Source organism: Pipistrellus hanaki (genome assembly GCF_964339955.1).
Source record: "Pipistrellus hanaki genome assembly, chromosome: 12".
Taxonomy (NCBI): Eukaryota; Metazoa; Chordata; class Mammalia; order Chiroptera; family Vespertilionidae; genus Pipistrellus; species Pipistrellus hanaki.
Window position 1 is genome coordinate 55,058,778 of NC_140514.1, and position 26,514 is coordinate 55,085,291.

At 56.9% G+C, this 26,514-nt stretch overlaps 2 protein-coding genes across 5 annotated transcripts in view; one reads left to right on the plus strand and one right to left on the minus strand.

The window, feature by feature from the left end:
- Positions 1 to 4,025, plus strand: part of LMAN2L (lectin, mannose binding 2 like) — a gene marked incomplete at its 5' end in the record, with an annotated part of 29,957 nt that extends 25,932 nt beyond the window's left edge. For all 4 annotated transcript variants that reach the window (XM_084900711.1, XM_084900712.1, XM_084900713.1 and 1 more), the window contains 2 exons: positions 1,393 to 1,512; positions 1,797 to 4,025. In XM_084900711.1, coding sequence (XP_084756837.1) covers positions 1,393 to 1,512; positions 1,797 to 1,939 — 263 coding nt within the window. In that variant the 3' untranslated portion in view covers positions 1,940 to 4,025. The remainder of the gene's footprint in view (positions 1 to 1,392; positions 1,513 to 1,796) is intronic.
- A 278-nt stretch (positions 4,026 to 4,303) lies between these two features.
- FER1L5 (fer-1 like family member 5) overlaps positions 4,304 to 26,514 on the minus strand; it is a gene marked incomplete at its 5' end in the record, with an annotated part of 51,841 nt that continues 29,630 nt past the window's right edge. The window contains 34 exon segments of the mRNA XM_084900983.1: positions 4,304 to 4,466; positions 4,575 to 4,722; positions 4,981 to 5,090; positions 5,247 to 5,440; positions 5,515 to 5,614; positions 5,787 to 5,928; positions 6,124 to 6,219; positions 6,444 to 6,532; positions 7,543 to 7,682; positions 7,894 to 8,042; positions 8,204 to 8,374; positions 8,754 to 8,845; positions 9,077 to 9,238; positions 9,724 to 9,843; positions 10,144 to 10,245; positions 10,349 to 10,399; positions 11,068 to 11,307; positions 11,382 to 11,528; positions 12,406 to 12,507; positions 12,776 to 12,937; positions 13,108 to 13,289; positions 14,077 to 14,154; positions 14,247 to 14,505; positions 14,511 to 14,777; positions 14,875 to 15,038; positions 15,537 to 15,639; positions 16,593 to 16,707; positions 17,018 to 17,181; positions 17,680 to 17,811; positions 18,811 to 18,966; positions 19,051 to 19,228; positions 19,889 to 19,989; positions 20,837 to 20,961; positions 25,963 to 26,140. Of these exon segments, the coding sequence (XP_084757109.1) occupies positions 4,311 to 4,466; positions 4,575 to 4,722; positions 4,981 to 5,090; positions 5,247 to 5,440; positions 5,515 to 5,614; positions 5,787 to 5,928; positions 6,124 to 6,219; positions 6,444 to 6,532; positions 7,543 to 7,682; positions 7,894 to 8,042; positions 8,204 to 8,374; positions 8,754 to 8,845; positions 9,077 to 9,238; positions 9,724 to 9,843; positions 10,144 to 10,245; positions 10,349 to 10,399; positions 11,068 to 11,307; positions 11,382 to 11,528; positions 12,406 to 12,507; positions 12,776 to 12,937; positions 13,108 to 13,289; positions 14,077 to 14,154; positions 14,247 to 14,505; positions 14,511 to 14,777; positions 14,875 to 15,038; positions 15,537 to 15,639; positions 16,593 to 16,707; positions 17,018 to 17,181; positions 17,680 to 17,811; positions 18,811 to 18,966; positions 19,051 to 19,228; positions 19,889 to 19,989; positions 20,837 to 20,961; positions 25,963 to 26,140 (4,875 nt within the window). The 3' untranslated portion in view covers positions 4,304 to 4,310.

Below are 26,514 nucleotides of genomic sequence, written 5' to 3' on the forward strand. Positions count from 1 at the left end.
GTCCTGTCTTTTATTCTGTCCATGGCTTCCACTCAGTCCTGACAGCAAAAACCTCATTGAAGGCAAACCCAGTTTTTCAGAATTTGCTAAAGGTTTGCTAACATTTTAAGTCTAAGCAGGTGTAGGTGCCATTCTAGTCATAGAAATGGCAAGAAATCCAACCAAGTAGCCATAACTCCATGGCATTCAGATTTGTGGTCTCTTAATACGAGTCTCCACTGAGAGGAACAGGAGCTTCTTGAAGAAATGGCAGATCTATGGCAAGAAGTGTACAAGTGGGAACTTTCCAGAAAAGCAAGGAAGCTATCAAGAATTACTGGGCCCTTGCCAGTGTGGTTCAGTTGGTTGAACGTCATCCTGTGCACTATAAAGTTGCTGGTTTGATTCCCAGTCAAGGCACATGCCTGGGTTGTAGGTTCGATCCCCCATAGAGGATATGCTCTCACATCCCTTTCTCTCCCTGACTCTTCTCTTCTCTCTAGAGAGAGAGAGAGAGAGAGAGAGAGAGAGAGAGAGAGAGAGAGAAGAAAGAAAAAGAAAACAAGTCAATAAAATAAAATAAAATCTTAAAAAACTTCTGGATTTGTGAAAAAAGACTCAGAAACCAACTTGCATTGGCTCCCACTGGAACAAAATGGGTGGAGGTGAGCATCAGTAAGATGTACCACCTCAGTGTATTGACACATGTCAAATGTGTTTGAATTGATGAGTTTATAACGATGCTTTAAAAAGAGAGAGCTCGCCCAGCATGGCTCAGTGGTTGAGTGTCGACCTATGAACCAGGAGATAAGGGTTCAATTCCCAGTCCAGGTACATGTCTGAGTTGTGAGCTAGATCCCCAATGTGGGTGTACAGAAGGAACCAATCAATGAATCTCATCATTGATGTTTATATCTTTCTGAAATATATATATATATATATATATATATATATATATATATATATATATATATATATAAAATTGTAGAATATTATAGAACATTTCCGTCTTATCCTTCCTTATTTTTAGATGAGAAACAGAGGTTGCAATTATTTTTTTCAAGGTCACTGCTAGTTAGCTGTGGAGTTGGAAGCTTGAGCCAAGATACTCCAAGATAACTCTTTTAAAAAATATATATATATATATTTTATTGATTTTTTACAGAGAGGAAGAGAGAGGGATAGAGAGCTAGAAACATCGATGAGAGAGAATCATCGATGAGCTGCCTCCTGCACATCCCCCACTGGGGGTGTGCCTGCAACCAAAGTACATGCCCTTGACCGTAATCGAACCTGGGACATCTCCCCCTCCCCCCCTCTGGTCCGCAGGCCTATGTGCTATCCACTGAGCCAAACCGTTTTCAGCCAAGACTACTCTTTTTGAGGGGGCTTGAGCAGTACTTTTTCCTTTAGACAACCATGACATCATTTCCATGAAGCTATTTGAGCTGACAGTGGAGAGAACCCCAGAAGAGGAGAAGCTGCATCGAGACGTGTTCTTGCCCTCGGTGGACAACATGAAGCTGCCTGAGCGTGAGCATGGAGACCCTGGGAGACGGCCGCGGTGGGAGGGCCGCAGTGCTGGGCGGGCCAAGGGACCTCACCCCCAGCTGGCAGGGCTGTCCTTTGTCCTTCCATGGAGGGATATGGGGCACTGGCACCTCTTGTCACTTGTCTTCAGGTTACAGATGGGCAGGAGGTGGCGGCTTCGTTTTTGGATTAAAGCAGCTGGAAAGGGAGAGTCTGAGAGCTTGGTGGTGGTCTTTCCTAATGGGTAGGCTCCCAGGGACTGACTTGCTTCTCTCTTGCTTCCTCAGTGACAGCCCCGCTGCCGCCCCTAAGTGGCCTGGCCCTCTTCCTCATTGTCTTCTTCTCTCTGGTGTTTTCCGTGTTTGCCATTGTCATTGGCATCATACTGTACAACAAGTGGCAGGAACAGAGCCGAAAGCGTTTCTACTGAGCCCTCCTGCCGCCACCCCCACTGTGGCTGTTTCCACAAGGTGTGGGAGGAACAGGCGCTGGCCTGACCACACAGCCCAGTGGTCTCCATTCTCCAGCAGCTGGTCAGGGACTATGTTCTGTCACTGGAGCTTTGAGTTCAGGGACACCGTATTCCCATGGTCATCTGTGAGGACCTCTGACTCTGGTTCGGGAAGCCCACCACCGAAGGGCGATGCTGTGTTATGTGCCTTTCCCTGCAGTCCGTCCACTGGGAGCTCAGAGGGTGGAGACAGCATCTCCTGTATGATGCCAAGATCACAGAAAAGAACTTCATAGCCCAGGATGCCTTGGTGTTGGACTCAGGACCCCAGTGCTTCTTGATTAAATCTGCAGCGGATGGAACACTCCTCATGCCTTCCCGCCATCCGTCCATTCGTTTTTGCTTTTGGTCTAAGCCTCTGTCCGCCTGAGCAGCTCTCCTTGGAAATCTGGGCGGAGGCTTCTCCCTCCTTTCACTGTTCTCTTCACATGCAGTCTGAGATTGAGAAGACCTTCCATGCCTGTCTGTGGGAGCCAGGGCTGCAGACAGACATGTTGCACTGATCCTCACTAGGTGTCCGCGGGGAAGGCTCTCTGCTTTGGCCCGCTGCTCTAGCCTCTGCTTGTCAGCGTGGATCCTGGTTCGGTTGGCGTGTTTGTGATCTTCCCAATGAGGCTCTTCCATTCGGCCCTCAGTCTTATTTGGCTGGAAGTTGTTGTGCAAGTCAAGAGGAGCTTGGAAGATCTCGTGGATGAGTGGGATTAACTGACACAGACCTGCTCCAGGATTTGCACCAGAAGCAACATTTGCTGAGTGACCCGACCACATGGAGATGTTTCTGGACCAACGGGAGCCTGCTTAGCTGCATGTTTTGTGTCTGTCGTGGTCTTTGGAATCTTACTTTGAGTGTCCAAAATGTAAGAAAACTTTTTCTTATAGCCTCCGCCTGGATACTCCCCAGGAGGAAATCAGGCTTATTTTTCTTGAAGGATAAGAAAGTTGCTGTTCTCTGGGGTCAATAGGCTCTCGTCATCTGTGCCTGGAAGAGTTTGTTGTCATGGAGCAATAGAGCCTGAGTGTCATCCTCCAGGGCTCAGCCCTCATTCACTGCCATTGGACAAGGGGTCACATGCCGCTCGTTCACCTATCTGCCTGTGATGAGATTGGTGGATAGAGGGCCCAGAGTTGAGCTCTCCTAGCCTGAGCTCTCCTAGCCTGTAGCCTTAGGGAAACTTGTAAAATGGCTGATGGAAACCCAACATGAGCTTCTGACTCATGTTCTTCCTTCTAGGTGTGGGTTTAAGAAGGCTCCAGGCATTTTGCTGAGCCAGTTTTTGCTCTGCCTTTCCTCCATTGTGAAATCCTCAGCTCAGCCAGAAGGAAAGGAGGGTCCCTTGGCTGGGTATGGTCTCTATCCTCTTGGGCTTGCTTCTAGCCTTCCAGGTGCTTACTTAGGCATCGTGGGCAGGAACACGCCCTGCAGGTGGGATTGAGGTGGGATCTGCCTAACCCTTCCCCACCACAGGAGAGCAGCTCCACAGTGCCAGGGGACCAACCCATCCAGAGCTTGGCCTCAGGACCAGGTAGAACTGAAAAAACCAGTGGTTCTTTTGTCTTTGAAGTCAAGGGGAGATTGGATAGGCCCCTGTGTTGGGGGACCGAGGTGGGCTCTTGAGGGCACGCATGTGAGTGAGAGTGCAGATTTGTGGGTTTTGTGTGATTTCAGCTCAGGTGCAGGGGCGCATCTGACTAGACATGTTGTGTTCTGTCCTAGCTCTTGTATTTTGTCCGTGAAACAAAGTTTGCCTCCGTAAATGGGGCTGGATTTTGTTCTGGCCACTGCACCGCAGCTGTGTCCTGGAGGAGGGTTCCTGGTGTGGCTCCAGCGGCTCACCCCACGGGGCGTTCTCTCCTCACTGCCGCCCTTTCCTTCTGTCTCCCTCTGACTTCAGAGCCTCTTCGCATGGAGGAGACAGAAGACGGAGGTAGTGCCAAACGCGACACTGCTTCCTGTCCCTGGAGTCTTGTCCAAAGGCTGGCCATTCATATGGTCTTCAACCCCCCCCCCCCAAAAAAAAAAAAAAAAAATTACAAAGCGGCTTTGTTACAAAGCTTGTTTATTTTAGTGGAAAATTACAACTTTCTTGTTGGAAGTGGTTTCTAGGCAGAATGGCCAGAATATCCCAGCCCTTTGCTGTCCTAGAAGATAGAAATAATTGGCAAGAAGCTCTAGGATAGGGTTGATAGTGGGCAAAGAGAAGCCAGGCAAACCTGGCCAAATTAGCCCGTGGGGCTGGGAGATCTGGAAAAATATGGCCCAGATGATTCATGTGTCCCTCAGGAGTTCCAGTTAATGGCCTGTGGTAGACTCTAGGGTAGGACGTGGGGTGGTGAGGTTGGAAGAGCTGGCCTTGCTGGTGTTCAGTGGATTGATGATATTGGTGAACATATCCTTAGGTGCAGCCAGCTGAAGCTCAGGTTTGACCCATTTCATGGCCAAATAGCCCTAGAGAGAGCAGGCAACAGTCAGCTGAAGGTAGCTACCGGAGGCTCTCTCCAGAGGCAGCCCAGAGCAACCAGTGCTTCTGTCCCTGTCCCCAGGGGCATCACTCACCGGCGCTGAGTACATGAAGCTGAACAGCATAAGCCCGATAATCAATATGATTGAGATGATTATGATTTTATAGCGGTAGCGTTTCCAGAAAACATAGCAGAAGTTTCTAATGGGTGACCGAAACCATGAGAGCAAGGTGTTGGAGCGCCTGTTGATGAGCAGAGTTGAGTTTGAGAATGGAGGACAGAGGGGACTTTCAGATCAAGTTTTCCAAAGCAACGACCTTTCTTTTTTTAAAAGCAAGTTCTGCCCCATCTCCCCCCTCCCCTTGGCCGTTCTCTCCCGATGGTGACAGCACTGAGCTGAGATGGTGGGAAGTAACTACCCCTCCACTTGTCGCTACTGGTCACCACCCTGGGTATACTGCCAGGTTCAGCAGCTCAGCTTTCTGAACAAGGAGCCTTACGGGGGAGCATGGAGTGTAGGGTATTGGTTGGGTTCTGACTGGCCACGTCCTGCTGCCCTGATTAAGGCTTCCTCCTCAGACAGAATCTCCAGTGTCATCTTCACTTTACCCTAGAAACACCGCAGGGGGTGGGAGGCTGAGTTCTGGTCGCGGGAGCCTCTTCCCAGGACCCACAAAGGAAGAGGGATTTAGGTAAGGCCCGGGGATTGAGAGGCAGGGATGGGACACAGCAGTGCCGTGCGGTAGACTCCTTCCCCAGCTCCTACCGACAAGCGCCACTTGCCGTCCTCGAGGACCTGGCAAGGCCACCAGCCAGTTGCAGTCGTCTTCTTAAAGAGGGAGAAGCGCTTGTGCGGGAAGAAGTGGGGCCACTTGGGGTCAGCATCCATCATCCTGATGGAGCACATGGTTGCGTTCTGGGCCGGGAAGGGCATGTCAGACAGATCCAGCTCCAGGACCCCTGAGCCCAGAGAAACGCAGTCAGCACAAAGGAGCCCCCTGTCCTGGGACATGGGCCCTAGGCCAGGAGCTCACCTAGGAAGCCATCGTAGGTGAAGATGTCATTGTCCCAGATCTGGATGATGAGCCGGGCCGGAAACTTCATCACCATGGGGTCTAAGCTCCATATGTAGTCCTGAAGGATGGCAAGGAGCGTGTCACCGCCACTCTCTTAGGAGAGTCACCTGGGCCCTCTGAGGAGCCCATATGCAGCGTGATGGACTGTCCAGGAAGAGGACTTCTGCCAGGGCCTCACTCCAAGTGTTCTGTCTTTGAAGGGAGGAGCAGGAAGAGGAGCTCCACGTTACCTTCTCGCTCAGGACGCACATTTGCTCAGCCACCAGGTAGTCCAAGGTGAAGATGAACCGCCAGTTGAAGATGCCCTCGCCAGTCAGGGATTGGTAGTGGATGTCTGTCTTCTGCATGTCCTTCTCCAGCCCGAACAGCCACCTGGGGTCAGAGTCCTCTCACCTGGGGCTCATGTGCACTGTCCCCAGTCCCCAGCTGGAGCCTTTTGAGAAGGGCCGCTCGTGGACGCCAGGGGCAGTGGAAGTGGAGAGATGTCACCCCCGGATGAGGAGGACCCACAGGAAAGCTAGAACAGGACTTGGGGAGCTGTGCTGGAGCCCTGCGCCTCTGCCTCACCCTTTGACGTAGATGTCACTCATCTTCTCATTACTCAGATTGACGCTCTTCAGGTCCACGTGGGCAGTTTTCCAGATAATGCAGCGCAGCTCGTACCTGCGGCCGTGGCACCCTGAGGCTTTGCCAAGGACTCGCTGCCCAGCGGCAGCTCGGTGAGGGAGACTGGCCTGGTGGCCGCCCTCCATGCCCACACCGATGCTGCCCTGGTGGGAAGGGAGTCCCCAGGATTCCCAGCAGAGGAGAGAGGCCAGCTGCTCAGTACTGGGAGCCCTGGCGCCTGCCCCCAGGAAGTGCGGAGGTAGGGATGCGCCCACACTCACCTTTTAGGCTTCCTGGGCCGGATGTTGACTGGGGGGCCAGGAGGCCCCAGTTTCTCGGGGAAGATGTCCACCCACATTTGTATCTTTCCCTGGAGCAGAGACGGGTTAGATGGCAGGGGTTCCTAGCCCCTGTCCTCTGTGCTGGCCTGGGGAGCCCTGTTCCAGCACTGAGAGGTGGGGTACAGTGTCTGAGGGGAGAGACTTCAGACAGGAAGTCAGGCAACTGCCCCCCAGCTTCCCCCTTTTCCTTTATTTTGGCCGAGAGGAGATGCAGTCAGGGTGGTAGGTGTGGTGGTCATGGGGCTGGGACGTCACTTGTAACTGTCTTGAGGGTTCCTGCCATTTAGCAGCCATCTATTAGCCAGCTTAGTGGCCCTGAGTCAGAGTAATCTAGATTGCCAGGCCAGATTTCCAGATTGTTTAGGATGTGCAGCCTCCTCCCGAGGGCAGGAAGCTATCACAGCACAGAGGTCTGAGGATGAAGCTGGTGGGAAAGGGAGAGATGGGACTGCCAACACTGGGAGAAAGATAAACACATTCTTTCAAACTGTCTGACCTCATTTTTATTTTTTTTGAAGTTGACCTAATTTTTTTTTTTTAAACAGGTTTAGTGAGAATGCTTTTTAAAAAAATGCTCAGTAGAGCACTTTGTCTAGAATGTGGTATCAGCTTGAGAAATGTAGAGTGAAAGGAGCCATTCTGATGGCTAGAGGGTGGATGGTAATAGGGCCCCTGGGATTTTTATTCCTTCTGCTCTGGGTTCCTGCCGCTAATAGCCAAACCAGATTTGTCAGGTCTGCACACCAAAACGGGTGCTGCTGCCATGCCCTCCCTCAGGAGAGACTGAGGCAGGCTGGCCTTGGCTGCCAGGGCGCCTCAGCACGTCCCACAGTGGACGCACAGCCTGTTTCCTGTACGTGAGTTTTCCAGCTCTGACCCTCCGGGCTGAGCGGCGTCACTGGAACTTCTTGCTTACTAACGTGCAGGAGTGCATGTCTTCTGCCCCTGCGCATCTTTGAAAGCCCAGCCTCTCCTCTCCCTCTGGGCTGCCTCTAGAGGGTGTGCCTCTGTCTCCACCCCAGACTCCCCGGCCTCGTACCTGGTCAATGCCTGGCTGGCTGCTGCTGTACAGCATGCGGGTCTCTAGGTGCTCGGGTACCAGCCCCTGGGCGTGCAGGAGGTACAGTGCAAGGCGCTCCTTTTTGGGGCCCAAGTAACGAGCAGTAGGGGGCTGGGGCTCTAGATTGGAAGGAACAGGCGGGGATCCTGAGGTCAGTAGTCTTCCCTTCTCCCAGGTAGGCCCCCGCCTTCCTCATGCCCAGCCTGCATGTAGCCAGAGCTGCCCTCTGCAGGAGGAAGGGGAAAGACGTGCCCTCTGGCAGCTCTTCCATCCTGGAGCCTCCCGGTCTGAGGCCTGGGCCTGTGCCTCCTGGCCGCGTGCAGGACTCACCGAAGCGCTGCAGCTTGAACTTCTTCCCATTGTAAAACACAGAGTCGCCGTCAGGGTTGAACAGAGGAGGAAGCAATCCCTTCCGCATGGCGTGGTGTTCCAGGAGGAAGCTTGGGGGCACCTGATCCCGCCACCTAAAGGGTCCTCTCCTGTGGGCATGTGTGGGAGGAAGAGGTGTGGGGCCTGGAGAGCTTTCGGCTGCAGGAGACCAGTAGTGGGGCCAGGAGAGACAGGTTCAGGCCCTGGCTCCCGGCTGTGGGCTCCCTCCACCCTTCTCCGTGCCCTGGCCTGTGGCCAGGCCCGCTCTTACTGGCAGTATGACTGGGAGAGCCCACAGCGAGCCCCGAAGCCAGACAGGAGTCGGTTTTCGAGGTCGATAACTGTGGTGCCAATCTTATCGTCAGGTGAAAACAGGTCAAAGTCATACAGCTCAATCTCTAGATCCTTCTCCAGGGGGATGGTGCAGCTCAGTTCAAACATCCTGGTGGTGGTGTTGGAGACAGCAGAGACTGCGCCCATGTTCCCTACATGCTTCCCCTCTAGCGCCTCTGCCCCTGGTTTGGTCCTGTGACCATGGAGAACAGAGCCCGGATGGCTGCTGTCTGCTAATAACCATCGCCAAGCATGGCAGGAAACAGGCACTGATGGGCCTGGGTGTGGGACTTGGCTCCCTTCCCAAGCGTGTGAGAGGGAGGATAGACTGGGCCACCCGCTCATCTCCCATGGTGAGCACCTCTGGTGCTAAGGCTCCGTGGAGGGGTTGGGCGGCTAGAGGGGGGTGCAGGTTCTTTAGTCTGGCTTTCTCCCGGCGCTGCATGGATGGGTGGAGGAGTGGGGTTGGGCAAGTTGGGGCAGCTCACGTGCCAAAGATGGGATTCAGGGTGTTGGGCTGGTACGTGTCTCGGCTGCCAAGTTTTGTCTGTCCCAGCTTCAGGATCACATAAGGGTCACACTGGGGTTAGGCACAGGTGAGGGGAGGACAGGAAATGGAGAGTCAGGCCAGGGAGGGCAGGAGTGGGGCGGAAATGAGCCCCTTGCACAGACAGAGCTTGTGGCGAGGTGGCAGTCTGGGTGGTAGCAGCCTGAGGGAGCTCTAGGACATAGGGTGTAGGCAGGTGTGGAAGGTGGCAGGGCTGGGCGGGGCCCTGGAAGATGGGCATGGCAGGTTTGGGCCACTCCTTACCAGGCCGTTGTAGTCTTGGGGCTGCAGGTTGATGGCTCGTACCACGTACACCCGCACCAGGCATTGCTGAGGGAAGTCTTCTTTATGAGGCCAAACCAAGAACTGGCGGGGGGGCTGGGGGGCTTTTGGATTCTCGGGAAAGGGGTAGACACGGAAAAGGCCCTGTGTGTATTTTGGGAGGTTAGTTTTGGCAGCTGGCTCTATAGAACCCTCTAAGAGGTGCCCTGGCCGAGCTCAGGAGAGTGAGCATGTGAGGGTGGCAGGGACAGGGGTCACGTGGTCGGGTGGAGACGGGCACAGCAGAGGTGCTGTGCAGGGACTACTTGTGTCTAGGAGGCACTGGGCAAAGGGATTGTGCTTGCCAGTCTGCTGATGGGAACTCCCATCTCAGCCCCACCCCTTCAGGTCTGAGCTTCTCTAAAGCTTCTGGGCTTGGGAAGTGCACAGGCCAGAGCTGGGATGAGACAGCCCTTACCCTTCCTGTGTTAAGGGAGGCCACTCTGAACCCTGCACGGGTCAGTCTCTGCTTCCCCACTTCCGAAATGGTTTTTCAAGCCCTCCCTGCCCCTCCTGCAGAGAGCTTTTATTAGTCTGCTGGGACAGACGGGCGTGAGGAGAAGGGGCAGCTGAGCCGGCTGGACACCCACCTTGAACTCTCCGACCACAGGGCTGTCTGACTTGGGCTGTTCCTGGTAGAGTTTGAAGGTCTGGCAGAAGTCCTGCAGGCCTTGGAAGGCTGGCACAGCCTCCAGCTCACAGTCATACACCTGTGGGAGGGTGCGTGGGACCCGGGCTGCTGGGGAGCAGGCCTGGGCTGGACCAGAGGGCCTTTCCTGGGATCGGGGGTGAGGGACCACCAGCTGCCGGTCTTGTCCCCAAGCGTCTGCCCAATCGGGTCCCAGGGCAGCCTTGGTCCCTGAATGGTGAGGCTGGTAGAGGTGTGGCCGGGAGTGGTGGCAATGAGGAAACCCCCCACACCGTGGTCCCAGAGGAATCGGGGCTGGGTCTGTTGGCTGCCCAGCAGGTTTTATTCCACCTCGGCAGTCTCCCTCCCGGGGCTTCCAGACCTCCAGGGTGTGGTAGTCTTTGTCCTTGTACTTCAGGGACTTGCCGTCCCCCGTGGCCCAGAACAGCTTGCTCCACCAGTCCACGTCATACTCCTCTTCATCCTGAGGAAGAGGGGCAGCTGGCCTTCCTCTGCCCAGGCTTGTGTTCCCCGCCTCCCAAGCTACCTGGGATTGCTCCTGTTCCCCCGGGCTGAGCCCACATCACCTCAGCTTTGCTGGACTTGAACCAGAACTTTTCAACAAGGTCATCTAGGAACTGTGAAAGGAGAGGGGTGAGTCAGGCAGACGGGCATCCCACAGCCCACCCACCACCTGCCTCCTGAGAGGAGTGGGTGGAGGTCAGGGCTGACCTCACACAGGTCTTTCGTTCTGAGGTCGTCAGACGTGGGATTGGGGCAAGGAGGGGGTGTGGCCAGTCCTGTTCTCATTGCCCACAGCTTCAGACTGAATTTGAAGGGCTCAGACAGCAGGACCTCAGCGCCCACCGCACCTCCACTGCCTCAGTCTGCTTTTGCGTCAGAGGCCCCAAGGATTACTGGGCGTTCAGGTGACAAGCGCGGCTCTAGAGCAGTGGGTCTGAACCCCGAGAACATTGTAATCACTGGGGGCAGGGGCTGGAGGGGAAAGGGGAGTCTTGACAAAAATGCTGACCCTACGCCCTGCCCCCAGCAATTCTGGTGGAGTTGGTCAGTGGCCTGGCTCAGAATTTTTTAAAACTCACGGGCAATTCGAATATGCAGTCGAGGTGAGACTCACTGCTTTAGAATTCTCGTGCACAGTTAGCCTCACCGTGCGCAGGTAGCAGAGCCCTCAGGGATAAGAGCTGGGTCCTGGAAGTGGTGTGGGAGGAGGTGGGCCTCGAGCCCCTCACTTACCTGGTGCTTGTTCACGGACAGCTCTGTGGAGGAAACGTCATGCGTCTCAGGAGTGGCGGGGAGGGCCCTGTCCCTCCCTGTGTCTGCTGATTGGGGAGGCCTGGGAAGGGCCGAGTAAGGACGTACTTGGAAGCCGTGGGGGCACGTAGTCCGAAGCCCAGGGGTCACAGAAGTAGGGCTGCAGGGAGTCAACGTTGGCCTGACCCACCAGGGTCTGCTGGCCGAAGTCCTTATTGTCCACCACCTTCAACACGAGGGGCAGCGCGTAGGCCTCCTCCGTGGGCATGAACTGCAGCCCAGAGAGGCCCCGTGAGGCCGCGCTTGGGGAGTGGGCTGCCCAGCCCTTGCCTGGGGCCTTCTTACCAGCGTGAGGAAGAGGACCGACTGGGCAAAGTTGGGGTTGGTCTTGAAGTCCCTGATGGGCTCTGTCTGCCGGGTCTCTTCCCAGCACTCCACCAGCAGCTGGGGGGAACTCACCTGCTTCATGTTCCGGAGCCCCCAGGCCAGGATCTGCCAGAGGGAGCGGCGACCGCGCCTCTGTGAGGGGTCCTGTGCTGGCAGTGACGGCGCATCGGGGAGCGCGCGGGGCCCGGGCTCAGTGCTTGTCCTCGGCCTGGATTCTCCTCCCTCCTGGGGGAGGTGCCCTCTGGCCACTGTGACTGTCCACTGCCCTCAGGCATTGTCCTTCCTCACCGGCTGCCCTGGCTGGCCCCCCATCAGTCCTCTGAGGAGGAAGTTCCTGAGGCGGGCTACCTCAAAGGCCCCCGCAAGCAGGGGTACCCAGATTTCTCAGGTTCCCTAATGTCAGCTAGCTCATTGCTGACCTGTCTTCCATAGCGCGCCATGCCTTTCAGTGGCCCACACCCTGTGATTGCTCTCGACTGGCAGACACTGAGCACCCAGGAGATGTCCATGCCCCTTCTGGTCAGGCCCTCAGGACCAGCCTGGGCCTCACCTGGGGAAGAACCCAGTGCCCGCAGGCCTGACCATCTTTTGCTCTTTGCCAGGTTGTGGCTGGTGCATAGGTTCCCACTTGGGGATTTCCATGCTACTCTCAAGGGAGACTCATCTGGCCTTGGAGTCAGGGCCTGGCCCAATGCTGGTCTGCCACGGGTTCATGTCACTGTCTCAAAGCCCCCTTTCCTTCTGAGAGCAGCCCTGCCCCAGGGCAGCCCGGGGCTCAGATCCACCATGGGGAGTGAGTCCCTGTCTACTCCCTGCAGCAAGTGTGCAATAAAACAATTGAACATGTCCTCTCAGAGCTTCTCTTCCTTCTCTCATCTCCATCCCAGCTTTGGGTCAGGGGGTCAGGACCACCCCAGCAGGGCCAGCAGAGAGCTCCACGTTCCCTGCCCTCTCCCACCCTCCCCACCCCAACCAGCATCACCTCCACCGCCATTTTCCTTAGCGTGGGCTGCATGCTCTTGGGGAGTGTGAAGACGCCGTTCTTCCAGGGAACGCTTAAGATCGGCAGCTTCCTTCTGAGACTCTGAAGGGATGAGGTGGGAGCACGAGGCCCCACTGGGCTGGTCCTACCAATCTCCATCCGCAACTCCAGCAGGTCCCTAAGCTCAGCTGAGGCGGCCCCCGAGCCCATGGGCAGATGCTGGCTGGAGAGCTAGGTTAGCGGGGCAGGCTGGCTGGGTTCCCCAGGCCCCAAGTCAGGGGCCACTGTCTGTGGGAACATGTCGCAGGGGCATGGGGCAAGGTGGGGCACTGAGTACCTCCCCTCCCAGCAGGGCCCTCTCTCCCAGTACCTCAGTCTCAAGAATCAGCTCACAGGATGCCAAGATCTCTCCCTCTTCCTCCCCCAACTCTTTTGCAAGGGGATGCCACCTCATGGGGGGCAAGACCCGATGTTGGACATCCAGCCAGACCACTGGGGGCCACATGCTCCGTCCCCGGAAGCTCTCCTTGCCCTAGAGGGAGGGAAATTGCAGAACAGGTGCCAAGCTAGCGGATTCTGGCTCCTGGCTCCTCCCCTGAGGTCCCCAAGAGTGGAGGGAAAGGGCTGACAGAAGTGTGTACACCATGCCCTGCGAGCCAGGCCCATCGGAGCGCGTCCCCTCTGCCCAGCCCAGCCGCGTACCCGGGAGTCCCGCTGCCACAGCTCCAGCACCACGAGCGGCGGGCTCTCCCTGGTGTCCTGAGGGCTCTCGTACAGGAGGAGGTGCTGGAAGATGAGCGTCTGGGCCCACGTGGGGGCTGCAGAGCTCCTCAGGGTTTGGGTGCACTGGCTGTGGTTCAAGAAGACCAACCGGAGGAAGGGGTCTGGAGGGTGGAGGAGGGGGCGCTCTCACTGTTGAGCTGAGTGAAGCTCCTCTCTGGCCGCCACCTGTCAGGGCCCCACCTCTGCCCGCTGTGCCAAAGCCAGTCCGTGTAAGCCACAGAGCAAAGGGGCATAAGCAAGGCCAAGGGTCATTGGTCCCACCCACATGTTTTACCCTGCCGTGGCTGGGCCTGGGTGGCAGGGGAGGGGGCCAGTGGCTCCTCCGGAGTTCTGAGGACCAGGCTACACGGGCTGCCTTTTCACAGCATCAGCAAGTGGCCTTGGCGTCGGGGAAATCAAATAGCCCTCTCCACGCAGGTGCTGATGCCCAGTGGGCACTGCCCGGCTCAGCCCCTCCTCCAGCAGCCTGGCTCCCTGCACAGAGCCAGAGCAGGACAGGGCGGAGCACTGACCCACCTGGAACCTTCCCTGGGTCCTCCCCACAGGACAGAGGACAGACTCCTGCACAGGACCAGCAACCGCCACCCCTCCTCCCTGCCCCTCCTCTGTCAGCACAGGGATGTGGTTGGTTTCCAAATGGCCACTCCCTCTTGCTCTCACTGTTCAAGGCCAGCTAAGTGGTCCCCGAGGTGATGCCTCCCCAACTCCGCCTCCTAATTGCACAGCACTGGGGGCTTTTGTGACTTTACCCCCAAGCAGGGCCATGAGCTGCCCGGAGTGGGGGGTGGTCTGCATGCCCGTCACCCTCTTCCTTTGCCGTATTTTTTATACTATGAGGGCACACCATGGGCCCTGGGGAGCTGGGGGCGAAGAGGTGCCGCCACCTACCCTGGAACGTCTGGATCCGGTTGCCCAGCAGGTTCCGGGCCTGGTAGATGTAGCAGAAAAGCTGGTAGTAGTGGGGCTCTGGGGAAGAGGCGAGTGGAGTCTGTCACCTGCCCCAGGACTCCCCCATGCCCTCTCCCCGCCCTCAGACGCGGCCTCGCAGAAGGGCTCACTGCTGAAGACGCAGTAGATGAAAGGCAGGTGGGGCGGGGTGTTCTCCGGGGCGGGCTTCCAGGAGCTCCCCCTGAGCGTCCTGCCGAGACCCCGTGACGGCGGCCTGTTCTCTTCCTTCTCGGCCAGCCTTTTCAGGTCCTTCCCCTGCCACCACAGTCTCCCTGAGGCTCTTGGGTGCCCACGCCCAGACCCCCCTATTGCCCTTCTGGGCTCCACCCTCCAACGCCTGACAGTGTGGTCCAGGACGCAGACTCCCACCCTCAGCCGTCATTGCCCCAACCTAGGGCACCTGCCGCGGCCACGCCGCCAGGCCCGGCTCCAGGGGCGGGTGCTGGGAGGAGCCGCGGCCCTCTGAGCTTTACCAGGGATCCCTCCAGGAGGAACACGGGTGCGATGCCCTTGTCCTTGTTGGGGGCCAGCCTGCGGTGCCAGCAGCGGCGGCGGAACCGGCTCTGGGGCTGAGGGTTCAGGTTGAACTTGGAGCCCAGGGCGCCGTATTCCCAGCCCTCCTCCTCCTGGGCCGGGCCGGCCTGGTCCTGCAGGGAGGACAGCAGGGACAGCCTCGCGCCACGGCCGGGTGGACCCTGCCAGCGGTCCTGCCACGCTCCCGCCCAGGCGGCCCCTCACCAGCTGCAGGAAGGACAGGGTCTCCTGCTCCGGGCTCAGCTTCCCGTGGTTCCGGCAGCGCACACGCGCCCAGCGCCGCCGGCGGCGGGAGTAGTAGGTCTTCTCCACCGAGTTCCAGACCGGAGGCAGGCCAGAGGGCTGGATGCCCACGCCGTACTCCCAGCCTGCGGGGCGGGCCGTGGCGTGGGTGCCCGGGGCCCACGGGCTGGGGGCGTGGAGGAGCCTGAGAGATGGGCCCCAGGGGCAGGTCTCTCTGGCCCTGGAAGGGGCGGTCACACGGTGTCACCGCGGGGGCCTGGGCCCAACTGCCCATCTCACAGATGTGGAAGCTGAGGCTCACATGTCATGTGACCCATACAAGGTCCCACCGCTCATAAGTAGCAGGGTGTGTGTCTAGAGCCCAGGTCTTCAGACTTCCTGCTGAGGGCACCTCCCTGCAGCCCCTGGGGAACCCCACTTCAGAGCCAGGTCCTTGCTCAGGCCTGAGAGGCTTGCAGCCCGCCCTGCCTCAGCACTGGGCCCAGGCCCTGCTCTGCGGAGGCTGGGGGACCCCCAGGGATGCAGGCCCACCCACCCGGGAGCGTGGCTGTTCTCAGGCCCTGGGCAGTGTCGGACCCCGGCAGCTCCAGGCCCCTGCCTGCGGCTGTGAGCAGAACACTGACCCTCGTTGTCCACCGCGTGGTTCAGCTCCACCGTCCAGTTCTTCTTCACGTGCCAACCCTTGGGGCACTTCACGTTCTCCCGCGCCTCCACGGGCTTCCCGTCCTACGGGCGGGGAGAGGCGGCGGCTGAGGGGTGTGCTGGGGCCGCCTTCACCATCCGCCCGCACATTTGCCCTCCCGGGAGCAGACGGCACTTGCTACGTATAATGCCACTCACAGTCACTGAATATGCCTTTACTGACTCGCCTTTTCAAACTATAAATAAATAATTTTTAAAAGGAAACTCTATGTCCACTCTCAGTGGAAAATCAGCATCACTCCCCATAAATAGGAAATAACCATGGCAATGACCCAAAGCGAACCTGAGTGTGGCTGCCCCCTGGCCCGGCCGCCTGCCCGGCCCCGCGGCCGCCTGCCGGGGAGCCCAGCGTGAGGGGTGGCCGCCGTGCCCCTGGGCAGTCACTGGCCTCCCGGGGCCGCTTACATCGAAATCAATCAAGTGAAACAAAACTCAGTGCAGCCCTGGCCGGTTTGGCTCAGTGGAGAGAGCGTTGGCCTGCCGACTGAAGGGTCCCAGGTTCAATTCTGGTCAAGGGCATGTACCTTGGTTGCGGGCACATCCCCAGTGTGGGGTATGCAGGAGGCAGCTGATCGATGTTTCTAACTCTCCCTTTCCCTTCCTCTCTGTAAAAAATCAATAAAATATATTTAAAAAAAAAAAACAAAAAAAAAAAACAAACTCAGTGCAGTTCGCCCCCCCTCACAACACCACGTTTTAAGTCCTCCCACGTGGGCAGCGCAGATATAGACGGTTCCCATCGTCACAGCAAGTTCTGCCTGACAGCAACTTCTGCTTAGACCGGCCCAGCCCCGACTCTCCTCCCTCGGAGGAGCCGTCTCAGTGGAGCCATCATCAGCGCTAGCCCAGGGGCCACACAGAGGGGCCGGGCTCAGACCGCAGCCCCTGGGCTAGTGCTCTCTCCACTCGGACAGCCAGCCTCCGAGGTGGCCATCGGCCGCCCTGCCCGCGCCCCGAGGGGCCTCCGCCCTGCTCACCACGTCGGTGTTGGGGGTGGCGGCCGGCACCCAGGCCCCCGCGGGGTCCCGCTGCTGGTTCTCATACACCTCCTCCAGCACCTGGCTCTTGTTGATGTCTGTGTCCAGGAGGAGTCTGCGGGCAGCGACACCTCGAGTTCCCAACACGTCTCCCCAAACTTCCAGGCCCCTGGGGTCCTCCTCTGCTGGCCGAGTGCTCCCTCCTTGCGAGCCCCGCCTGCTCTGGCAGGGCTGGGCAGTGGGCTGGCACGCAGGGCAGCGTGGCAGGCAGGGCTTCTGCCTGGGCACCCCACCCCTAGGGCTGGGCTCCGTGGCCGTGTGCCCGCCTGTCTAGGCTGCTGCCGCCGGCCTCCGGGAGGAGGAGGTGCTGGCTCCGGGCTGCGTGGCCAGGCACACAGGCTCCCGGCCCCGCACCCAAGACGTACCTCCTCTGCGGCTCCACCGTCCACTTCCCCGCCCAGTGCCATCCCGAGGGCTCCTTGAAGTCCTCCTTGGGGAGAGCCTTGCGGCCCAGGACGTCGGAGAAGTGGGGGGACTGGTACAGCCCCTGCTGCCCCCACTGGTCTTTGTACTTGGCCTGGTTCTCATACTGGGGATGGAGCGGAGGCAGGCAGTCAGTATCTGCTGCCTCCCCAGCGCACAGTGGGGCAGCACAGAGCCTGGTGGCATCTGCAGTGGGGCCTGTCTGCTGGTCACTGCTGACCCCAGGCCCCTCCTGCTCCACTATTTGCCTCCTCTTTGCAAACTCTGGGCCTGGCTTCCGGGTTCCCCTGCTGCGTGTGCGGTTCCCGCACTTCTTCCGGGGTCCCCATCTCAGCATCCCCAAGCCTTGCAAAGGAGCTGGTTACGCGTCTTATATATCCACCCGCCACACACAGCCTAGGAACCATGACATGTTTAATTCAGTAAATTACAAAGTCTGAAACAAACCCACTTCCCTTCTGCTTTCACAGCTTAGCCTGAGCCCTGCTCACCCACCCCCTGGTTCACTGCCCTGTGTGAAGGCGCCCCTTTCCTGTCCCTCTGACAGTGCCCGGCTCCCCTCCCTGGGACCACCGGCCTTCCCCCCCCCCCCCTTCCCGCTCACCGTCTCCGCGTACACCACCACCTCGCCCTCTCGGAGCAGCTGCAGGTCCCAGCTGTCTGTGACGTCGCCCAGCCACATGCAGACCCGGAGATGGGCCGGGAGCGAGTCCTTCTGCCCTTCACCCTCTGGGTACTGAGTCAGGGGCAGGTCAAGCCCACAGGGGTGTGGCCCCCGAGGGCAGGGGGGCAGGTGAGGGAGGGGCACACACACCTGCTCCTTCCCCCTGAGCCCCGGGAGCAGGGGCTCCCCACGGAGCTGAGCTAGTGATGGTTGTACGTGTGACCCCTCGCTGGTTGGGGCTGAGGGAAGAGGAGCAGTGCCGCCCGGGGAGGGGCAGGGATGGTAGTGACATTGACAGTGGTCCTAGTGATCACTGATTGCGTTCTCACCATGTGCTGGCGTGGTGCTCAGCGTGCTCTGACCCTCACACACCACCAGCCCATTCTACAGAGGAACAGTCAGGCGGGGCACGGCCGGGAGTGGCCGAGGACATACAGTCCAGCAAGTGGTACAGCCGGGGATTGTGTCAGTGCTTCTTGCGGGATGAGAAGGCCTCAGCGGGCACAGAGGGGCCTCCGGATGGCAGGAGGGCAGAGGGCAGCGGTGTGGGGGAGCCCAGCATGGCCTGACTGTGAGGGGAGGGCTGAGGGCGGAGGAGGAGCGGTGACTGGGTCAGGCCAGGGAGGCTGAGCCTCTTTAGGACGCAGGGGAAGCCAAGTGAGTCCCCACCTGCCTGTGGGGCTGGGGCTGTGGTGGGGGTGGGACCCTTATTTACGGCTTATGTGAGGTGTGATGGGCCCAAACCTCACAGTCACTGAATGTGTTGAACTGCACCCCACTGTGGTCCCGGGGAGAGAACAGGACGAACTATTATACGTGTGGTGTGAAGATGGCGGAGACGGCAATCTGGGGACATTGTTAGGATCACGGACTGGGCATCGGCCTCATGCTTATGGGCTTTCCTTCCTCTGGAGACTCCTGCCCCATTCGCCCGGTAAAAGGCCTGGGAGCAGGCAGGGCCGGCCCTCAGGGAGGCTCATGGGAGCCCCCAGAGCTCAGGGGTCTCTCGGGGTGTTTCCGGGCCTCCCCCCTCCCCCGGACCGGAGCTGCCCAGGACTCCCGCGTGGGCACCTGCAGGAGCAGGGTCTGTATCTTCCCGCAGAGCTTGCCGCAGTGCAGAGGCCCCGTCGGGGAGAACAGGACGGTGTGGGCGGGCACCAGTGCGTAGGCCACTCTCTGCTCCTTGGCCATCAGCCAGATGGTCACGTCCGGGATGCTCACCTGGGGCTGCCGGGGCGGAGAGTCAGGCCCGCGCCAGCCCCCGCCGGCCCTCGCCGGCCCCGCCTGCTCCCACCGGGGTCCCGCGCCCACCTCGGGGAGCACAGTGTTGAGGCGGTATAGCCAGCCCTCCACGGTGGCCACCATGTCCCTAGGCTGAACTTCCTTGGCCTTTTGGGCCAGTTCCTTGAGCAGGTGGCAACGGAGCTGCCACCTCTTCCTGTCCAGCTCGGTGGCGTTGGGCTGGTCGATCATGCAGGGCAGAGGGTGCCTGTGGCCAGGACCGGGAAGGAGGGGGCTGGGCCGTTCATGGCCTCGGGCCCTGTCTGAGGCCAGGTGCCCTCCTGGACTCGTGATCCTGCCCAGCCCCCACTGGCCTGCCGCAGGGAGCCCGTCCCACCCTCCTGGGAAGCCTGCTCACCCAGGCCTGGCCTCCCCACCCCCACCCCATTTCTCTCTCTCACACACACACACACACACACACACACACACACACACCAGTCCCTGCAGTGAGCCAGGCCTATGCTCACACCTCCTGGAGAGGGGTGTGAGGCAACCAAACCCCGAGGTGTGGCAGTGGGGTTCCAAATGGGGTGCGGGGCAGGCAGAGGCCTCACAAGGAATCTTCTGGAACAGTTAGAGCCCTGGAGAAGGCCTCGTGGAGAGGAGCAGCAGGGGAAAGGGTGGGGCCGGGCCAGGTTTTTCTGGAGACACTGAGAGGCTTGGTTTGGTGGGAGCACGAGGCGCGGAGTGGGGACAGCAAGGACAGTGCTCAGGGTGGGGGTCGGGGGAGATGGGGACGGTGAGGGCCATTTTCTGCGAGGCCTGATGGGAGAGGAGGAGCTGCTCTGTGGTTTGGGCCTCAAGCCAGGGAGAGACCCGAGGAGGGCGCCGTCGGGAGCCCCGGCTCAGAGGAGGCCCCAGCTCCTACTTGCAGTCCTCCACCAGCTCCCTCAGCAGCTTCCTCCACTGGGAGAGCAGGGCCGGGTCCCTCGGGTTCCGAATGGATTTCAGGGTGTCCAGGTTGGCTTTCTGCCCAGGAGGAGACAGAGAGCAGGTGACGTGGGCACCCAGGCCGCTACAGGGCTGACTCGCCCGGCATTTTCAGTGGAGACTTGGGAACCTGTGAGGGCAGCCTGGGGGTGCCGGTCCCAGGCTGTCTCGGGCCCTCCCGGGCGAGGATCCCACACACCCTTCCCAGGACCCCGCAGGAGAAGGGGAGCAGGAAGGGGCCAGGACAGGCGGACCGAGGAGGGCACAGATCCGATGCGGGCTTCCCTTCGCGTGTGCGAGGAGGTCCTAGCGGAGTGGAGGCACCTCGTGGCTCTCCTGTCCAACACTGCAGTGGCTTCCTTTCTTAACAGACACCTAAGTCCTTCTGTGCTCTGACCTCTCCCAGCTTCCTGGCCTTATTTGCACTCACCTCCATGCCCCCACCGCCCTCAACCTTCACGCCTCCATGGCTTCCACATTGTTCTCTTCTCTAAACCCCTACGCCCCCAGCAAACTCCTCAGTCTTGAGGGCTCTGCTCAAGTGTCACTCCTTTTGGAACACCTCCACTATCTGCTTTTCATCCCCTCCCCGCCCAGTCTCTGCCCCGGGGCTGGTGGCCGGTGCCTGCTCAGCCTCTGAAGCCCTGGCCGCGTGCAGAGGACACGGCAGCTCTGACTTCCCCGAGGCCGAGGCCAGCGGCGGTGCTGACTCATTCTGGTGTCTTCAGAGCCCAGCCCGTGCCAGGCACTTCCATCTCACTCGATGTGGAGGGCATACGTGAGCCAAGAGACCGGTTCCCTCTGCCTGAGACTCCTTATCCCAAATCTCCCTCGGAGACAGGCCCCCCCCCCCCCCCCCCCCCCGCACCCAGCCGGCCCCACTCACCAGGCGGTCCCGAGTGAAGTGCAGGAGGTTGAGGCAGTCCACGCGGAAGCTGATGTCCTCCCAGTAGGAGGTGAGGGCCACCACCGGCTTGGTGTTGTACCAGGGCACGTAATTGTAGACGTTCCCTGAGACACAAAGATGGGGAGGGCGGGGTCTGAGTGTCTCCGGGCAGTCTCCTCAGTGTGTCCTTCAGAGCACCTTCACTGAGCTGTCACTCCCCCAGGGTGCCATCCGCTAAGAAGGCTAGCTGGAGCCCTCCCACCAAGGGTGGGCCGCCCGATGGAGCACTCATCCTGCTCGGGTGTCAGACAGCCTTTCCGAGCCCCCGTGTGCGGGTGGACAGCCAGGCTATGGCGGGGAGTAGTTTGCCTGAAACGGCACCGCCAGGCGGCCATAACGCAGACGTCTAGCTGCACAGCCCCATGCCCTGACTTCAAGTGAGATATTGAGGCAAGAGGCATGCCTGGTCGGGTGGCTCGCAAGGCCGGGAGGAGTGGGCCTGGGCTCCGGAGGGGACGCAGGGTTTGGCTGGGGTGGGCAGACATCTGACATAAAGGTCCTGCCGATGTGGAGGAGGGGGTTGGGGCAAGCATGGGTTAAACCCACGATGAGTGGGTTCCTGGTGATGTTTCTTATTGAAATGAGGGGAGGAACTTAGATGAAACGTTAAGGATCTTTTTCTGAGGTGTGTTGTTGTGTTGACGCAAAAGGAAGAAAACCACAGAAGCCAAAAATAAAACAGAATGTCAGAGGCAAGTGGGAGCAAGCTGGCTCCTGTCCTCTGAGTTTCTGGCCAATCAGAGACCTTGTACTTCTTTTTGGCAACTGCCCGGGTTCAGGGGTCAGGAGAGAAAGCGTAGTGCTGCCATGGTGGGCAGTCTAGCAGGAGACTCTGTGGTATGGGTTGAAGTGAAATCCTAACCACCAGTACCTCAGAATGCGGCCTTATTTGGAAATAGGGTCATTCATTGCAGCTGTGATTAGTTAAGATGCGGTCATACTGCAGCGGGCTGGGTCCTTAACCCAATATGACTGGTGTGTTTATAAGAGGAGAGACAGGAGATGGTGGTCTTGTGAAGACACAGAGACAGAGGGAGACAGAGGCAGAGATGGAGTGCTGTGTCTACACGCCAAGGCACACCCAACATGCAGGCAGCCACCAGAGGCTGGGAGCGGGCCTGGAGCCTGCCCCTCAGACCCACCAGGAGCTGCTCCTGCCGACACCTTGGTTTCAGATGCCTAGCTTCCAGGAGGATGCTATCAGCTACCCAGTCCGGTGCCCGGCCATGGCAGCCCCGGCAAAGCAATACGCCACGCAGAGCTGGCACCTCAGAACCTAAACCCTCAGTCGATGAGAAGTAACCCACCGCACAGAAGAACAGGGTGAGGAGACATGCCTGCCTCCAGCATGGCCCTGGGGCGAGGGGACAGAAAATTTCCCCCAAGTTTGTTACCACAGGCGGGCCCTCATGCAGGTTGCATTCTGCGTTCAGACCACCTGTAAGGTCTGCGGAAAATTTAAAGTGCTCTCTGGTTGGCAGCACCCCAAGTTACCAGAGGGAAAAAAAGATAGACCCTCTCTGGGGCATGGAGCTTTAGCCAAGTCCCAAAGCATTCCACACATAAAGTTCCAAGAAAATGAGCAGCCTAGAACCGGTGCACGCTCTCTAGCCCAGCCGTTTGCTCCGTGGTGTACACCCAGCCGCAAGGCGCACACGCATTATCACCCTCCATTCGGCAGAGCCCCGAACTGGAAACCACGGAAATCTCCCTCCAAAGTAGGAGGACAAATAAATGACGGTATAGCCCTAACCCAGTGGTTGGCAAACTCATTAGTCAACAGAGCCAAATATCAACAGTACAATGATTGAATTTCTTTTGAGAGCCAAATTTTTTTAAACTTAAACTATATAGGTAGGTATATTGTTATTAACATAATTAGGGTACTCCTAAGCTGAGCTTTGCTAAAAACTCAAGGGGCCAAAGAGGCGCATGTGGCTTTCGAGCTGCAGTTTGCCTACCACTGGCTTAGTGGATAGAGTGTTGGCCATTGGACTGAAGAGTCCCAGGTTCGATTCTGGTCAAGGACACATGCCTTGGTTGTGGGCACATTCCCAGTAGGGGGTGTGCAGGAGGCAGCTGGTCAATGTTTCTCTCTCATGATACTTCTCTCTCATGGATGTTTCTAACTATCTCTTTCCCTTCCTCTCTGTAAAAAGATCAATAAAATATAAAAATAATGATAGTCTAGGCCGAGACCGGTTTGGCTCAGTGGATAGAGCGTCGGCCTGTGGACTGAAGGGTCCCGGGTTCGATTCCGGGCAAGGGCATGTACCTTGGTTGCGGGCACATCCCCAGTAGGGGGTGTGCAGGAGGCAGCTGGTCGATGTTTCTCTCTCATCGACATTTCTAACTCTCTATCCCTCTCAGTTCCTCTCTGTGTAAAATCAATAAAATATATATTTTAAAAAAAATAATGATAGTCTATTTGCACAATGGAACACTACACAGCAATGAGAATGAGCTGTGACTACTCCCAGCAACATCTGGGTCTGTGAATGCATTTCACAAACAAAATGATGGGCCAAAGGTGCCAGACACATGAGAATACATACTGTGATTTCTTTGATATAAAGTTAAAAACCAGACAAAACGAGCTGGAGGCTAGGCGAGCAACTGCCCTTGGGGTGGGGGGTCCAGGGGCCTCTGGGGTGTCGGGACAGGGGTCTGTCTGCTTTGCTGAGCTGGACACGCCGGTGTGTGTGCTTTTCCATAGACATGTTAGACTCACACACCAAGTTTACTTAAGAATTTAAAAAACAGCCGAGACCGGTTTGGCTCAATGGATAGAGCGTCGGCTTGGGGACTGGAGGGTCCTGGGTTCAATTCCGGTCAAGGGCATGTACCTTGGTTGCGGGCATATCCCCGGTGGGGGCTGTGCAAGAGGCAGCTGATCGATGACTCTTTCTCATCAATGTTTCTAACTCTCTATCTCTCTCCCTTCCTCTCTGTACAAAATCAATAAAAATATTTTTTTTAAAAAAAGAATTTAAAAAACAGTGGGGAAAAGAAGACAAACTAAATACATAAAATGTGGAGAATGCTACGTGGAAGAAGAGGGGACAGGAGGACAGTTGCTGCCAACAAGTGGTCAATCACACGGCCACCTGCAGCCTTTGCTAGAAGCCCTAGAAGAAATGGTGTGGAATGCAGCCCAGAGGTTTGACAAATATGGAAGAGAGATTAAAAATACGAAGAATAAAATGAGAACGTCTACAGATGGGAGAGTGAATTTGAGAACGAGATACAAGAGACATGGTGGTGGTGGCGGGTAATTTTCAAAGAAAAGAATCGTGTAATTTTTCAGAATTGTTGGAAGGCACCAGCTTTAGACCTGGCACTGAGGGAATGATTAGGACGATAACTGAGCAGAGATCCCAGGCTGGGTTTTCAGATAGGAGCACGGGAACACAAAACGGCAATTTTCTTCTTCTACTCTTGGATGGCGTACAAAAGCAACAAGAAGAAGGAAAATAACTCCATTTTCAGCAAAACAAGGAGAGAGATATAATCTTCAGACTCAAAATACACCTGAGGACTGCCAAAAGCAACTGTGATTGCCCTAGGAGCCCCAGGGGTGAGGTGCAGCAGAAGTCACCTGTGGAGACCTGAGGACCCAGACAGACAGCAGGAAGCCAGCCTGACAGAGCAGAGAGCAGAGAGTGCCAGCAAAAACACACTCCGAGAAGGAACTGGGGAGTCGGACGAGGAAATGGGAGCCAGCAAAACTCAGAAAACAAGTAAAAGGAAAACAGAAGCATCCCAGAAAGGAAGCAGAGTAGAAAAAGCAGCCCCGGGGAGAGTAGGCCTTCAGATAATACAGTCAGAAGCATAGAAACAAGAAAAGTGGCCGAAGGAAATGAAAGCATCCAGAAGGACTGGGAAGAAAAGGTCAGATACAGGAGAAAACCAAGAGCTGTGGCTCCCAAACGGGGCCCCTGAGTAGAAAACCTAAACAATAGAACATCGGGAGAAGGAGATCTTTTTAACAAATGGTGCTGGGAAAAATACAAAGAAATTCTAAATGGATCATCGTGCTAAATGTAAGACTAAAACTGTAAAACTTTTAGAAAAACGAGGACCTTGGGTTAGGCAAACAATTCTTGGATTGGATATGCCACCATAAAATAAAATAAAAATAAAAAATCAACTTCTTCCAAATGAAATGTTTGCACATCAAAAGACACCAGGTAGCTCAGTTGGTTAGAGCATCATCCAGATGTGTGAGGGTTGTGGGTTCATTCCCTGGTCAGGGCACATATAAGAATCAACCAATGAATGCATAAAAATCTGCAGACAGTTAATGTGGATGAAAATTAACTATTACTGCCTAATAAAATTATAAACCTGAAAAAAAAAAAGTCACAGTCTGTTTGCAAGTAATTCTATGTAATAAAGAGATAATATGCAAATTGACCATCATGCCCTCACACAAGACAGCCACCCCCATGTGGTCAAGATGGCTGCCCCCATGTGGTCTAAGATGGCCACCACAAGATGGCCGGCAGGGGAGGGTAGTTGTGGGCAACCAGGTCAGTAGGATAGGACAGTTAGGGGTGATCAGGCCAGCAGGATAGGTCAGTTGGGAGGCACCAGGCCAGCAGGGGAGTGCCAAGAATCTGCATTTTTCACAGTTCCCAGGCAATACTGATGCTGCTGCCTAGACACTGCATTTTGAGGACCGTTTCTCTAGTGCCCAATATGGGTGTCTAATAGGTAGATATTGGATGAAGAGAAATGGATGGATAGTAGGTAGGCAGATGAGCAGTGGGTGGAAGTTGCATGGATGGACGGGGGTGGTTCAGGGTAGTGGGGAAGAAGATGGGATTGGGGGAGTTGTAGTGGAGGAGAACTTGAAGCCATGACCTGGTTTCAACTCTTGTGGGCTCAGCACTCAGTAGTTGTGCAATGTTTGGCAGGTGACTTCACCTCTGTGAAGCTCCCTTTCCTAATGTGTGAAACATGGGTTAACCAATGTGAATGTTCCATGAGCTAATACCCTTCCAAGCTACAGAGCCTGGCATGCAGGGGATGCTCTCCACCTCTTGGCTGGATTTGACTATTACCATCATATATCACTGGGCTATACTGTGTAGTTGAGACGAGAGGCTTGTAATTCTGGTCCATCTTGTTTCCATAGTGGCCGATGCTGACCTCGAATTGGATCAGGTCCTTAAAGTTGGGCATCATGGTACAGGAAAGGAAGATGATGCACAGCCCATACTTTTGGCGGTTCATGTGCCTCTAAAACAATAACCCCCGTACCCCCAGCACATAAGCCAAGGTGAACAAGGCGATAAAGACAGGAAGGGGCAAGGATGAGGTGAGCTAGACCCATGGTTGGCAAACTGCAGTTCACGAGCCATATGTGGCTCTTTGGCCCCTTGAATGTGGCTCTTCCACAAAATACCACTGCCTGGGCGAGTCTATTTTGAAGAAGTGGCATTAGAAGAAGTTCAAGTTTAAAAAATTTGGCTCTCAAAAGAAATTTGTACTGTTGATATTTGGTTCTGTTGACTAATGAGTTTGCCCACCACTGAGCTAGACCATCTCTGAAACCCACCCCCATTCAAAGCCTTGCATTAGTTCCTACTCCCTGGCTGGTCAAGGAGGAAGTT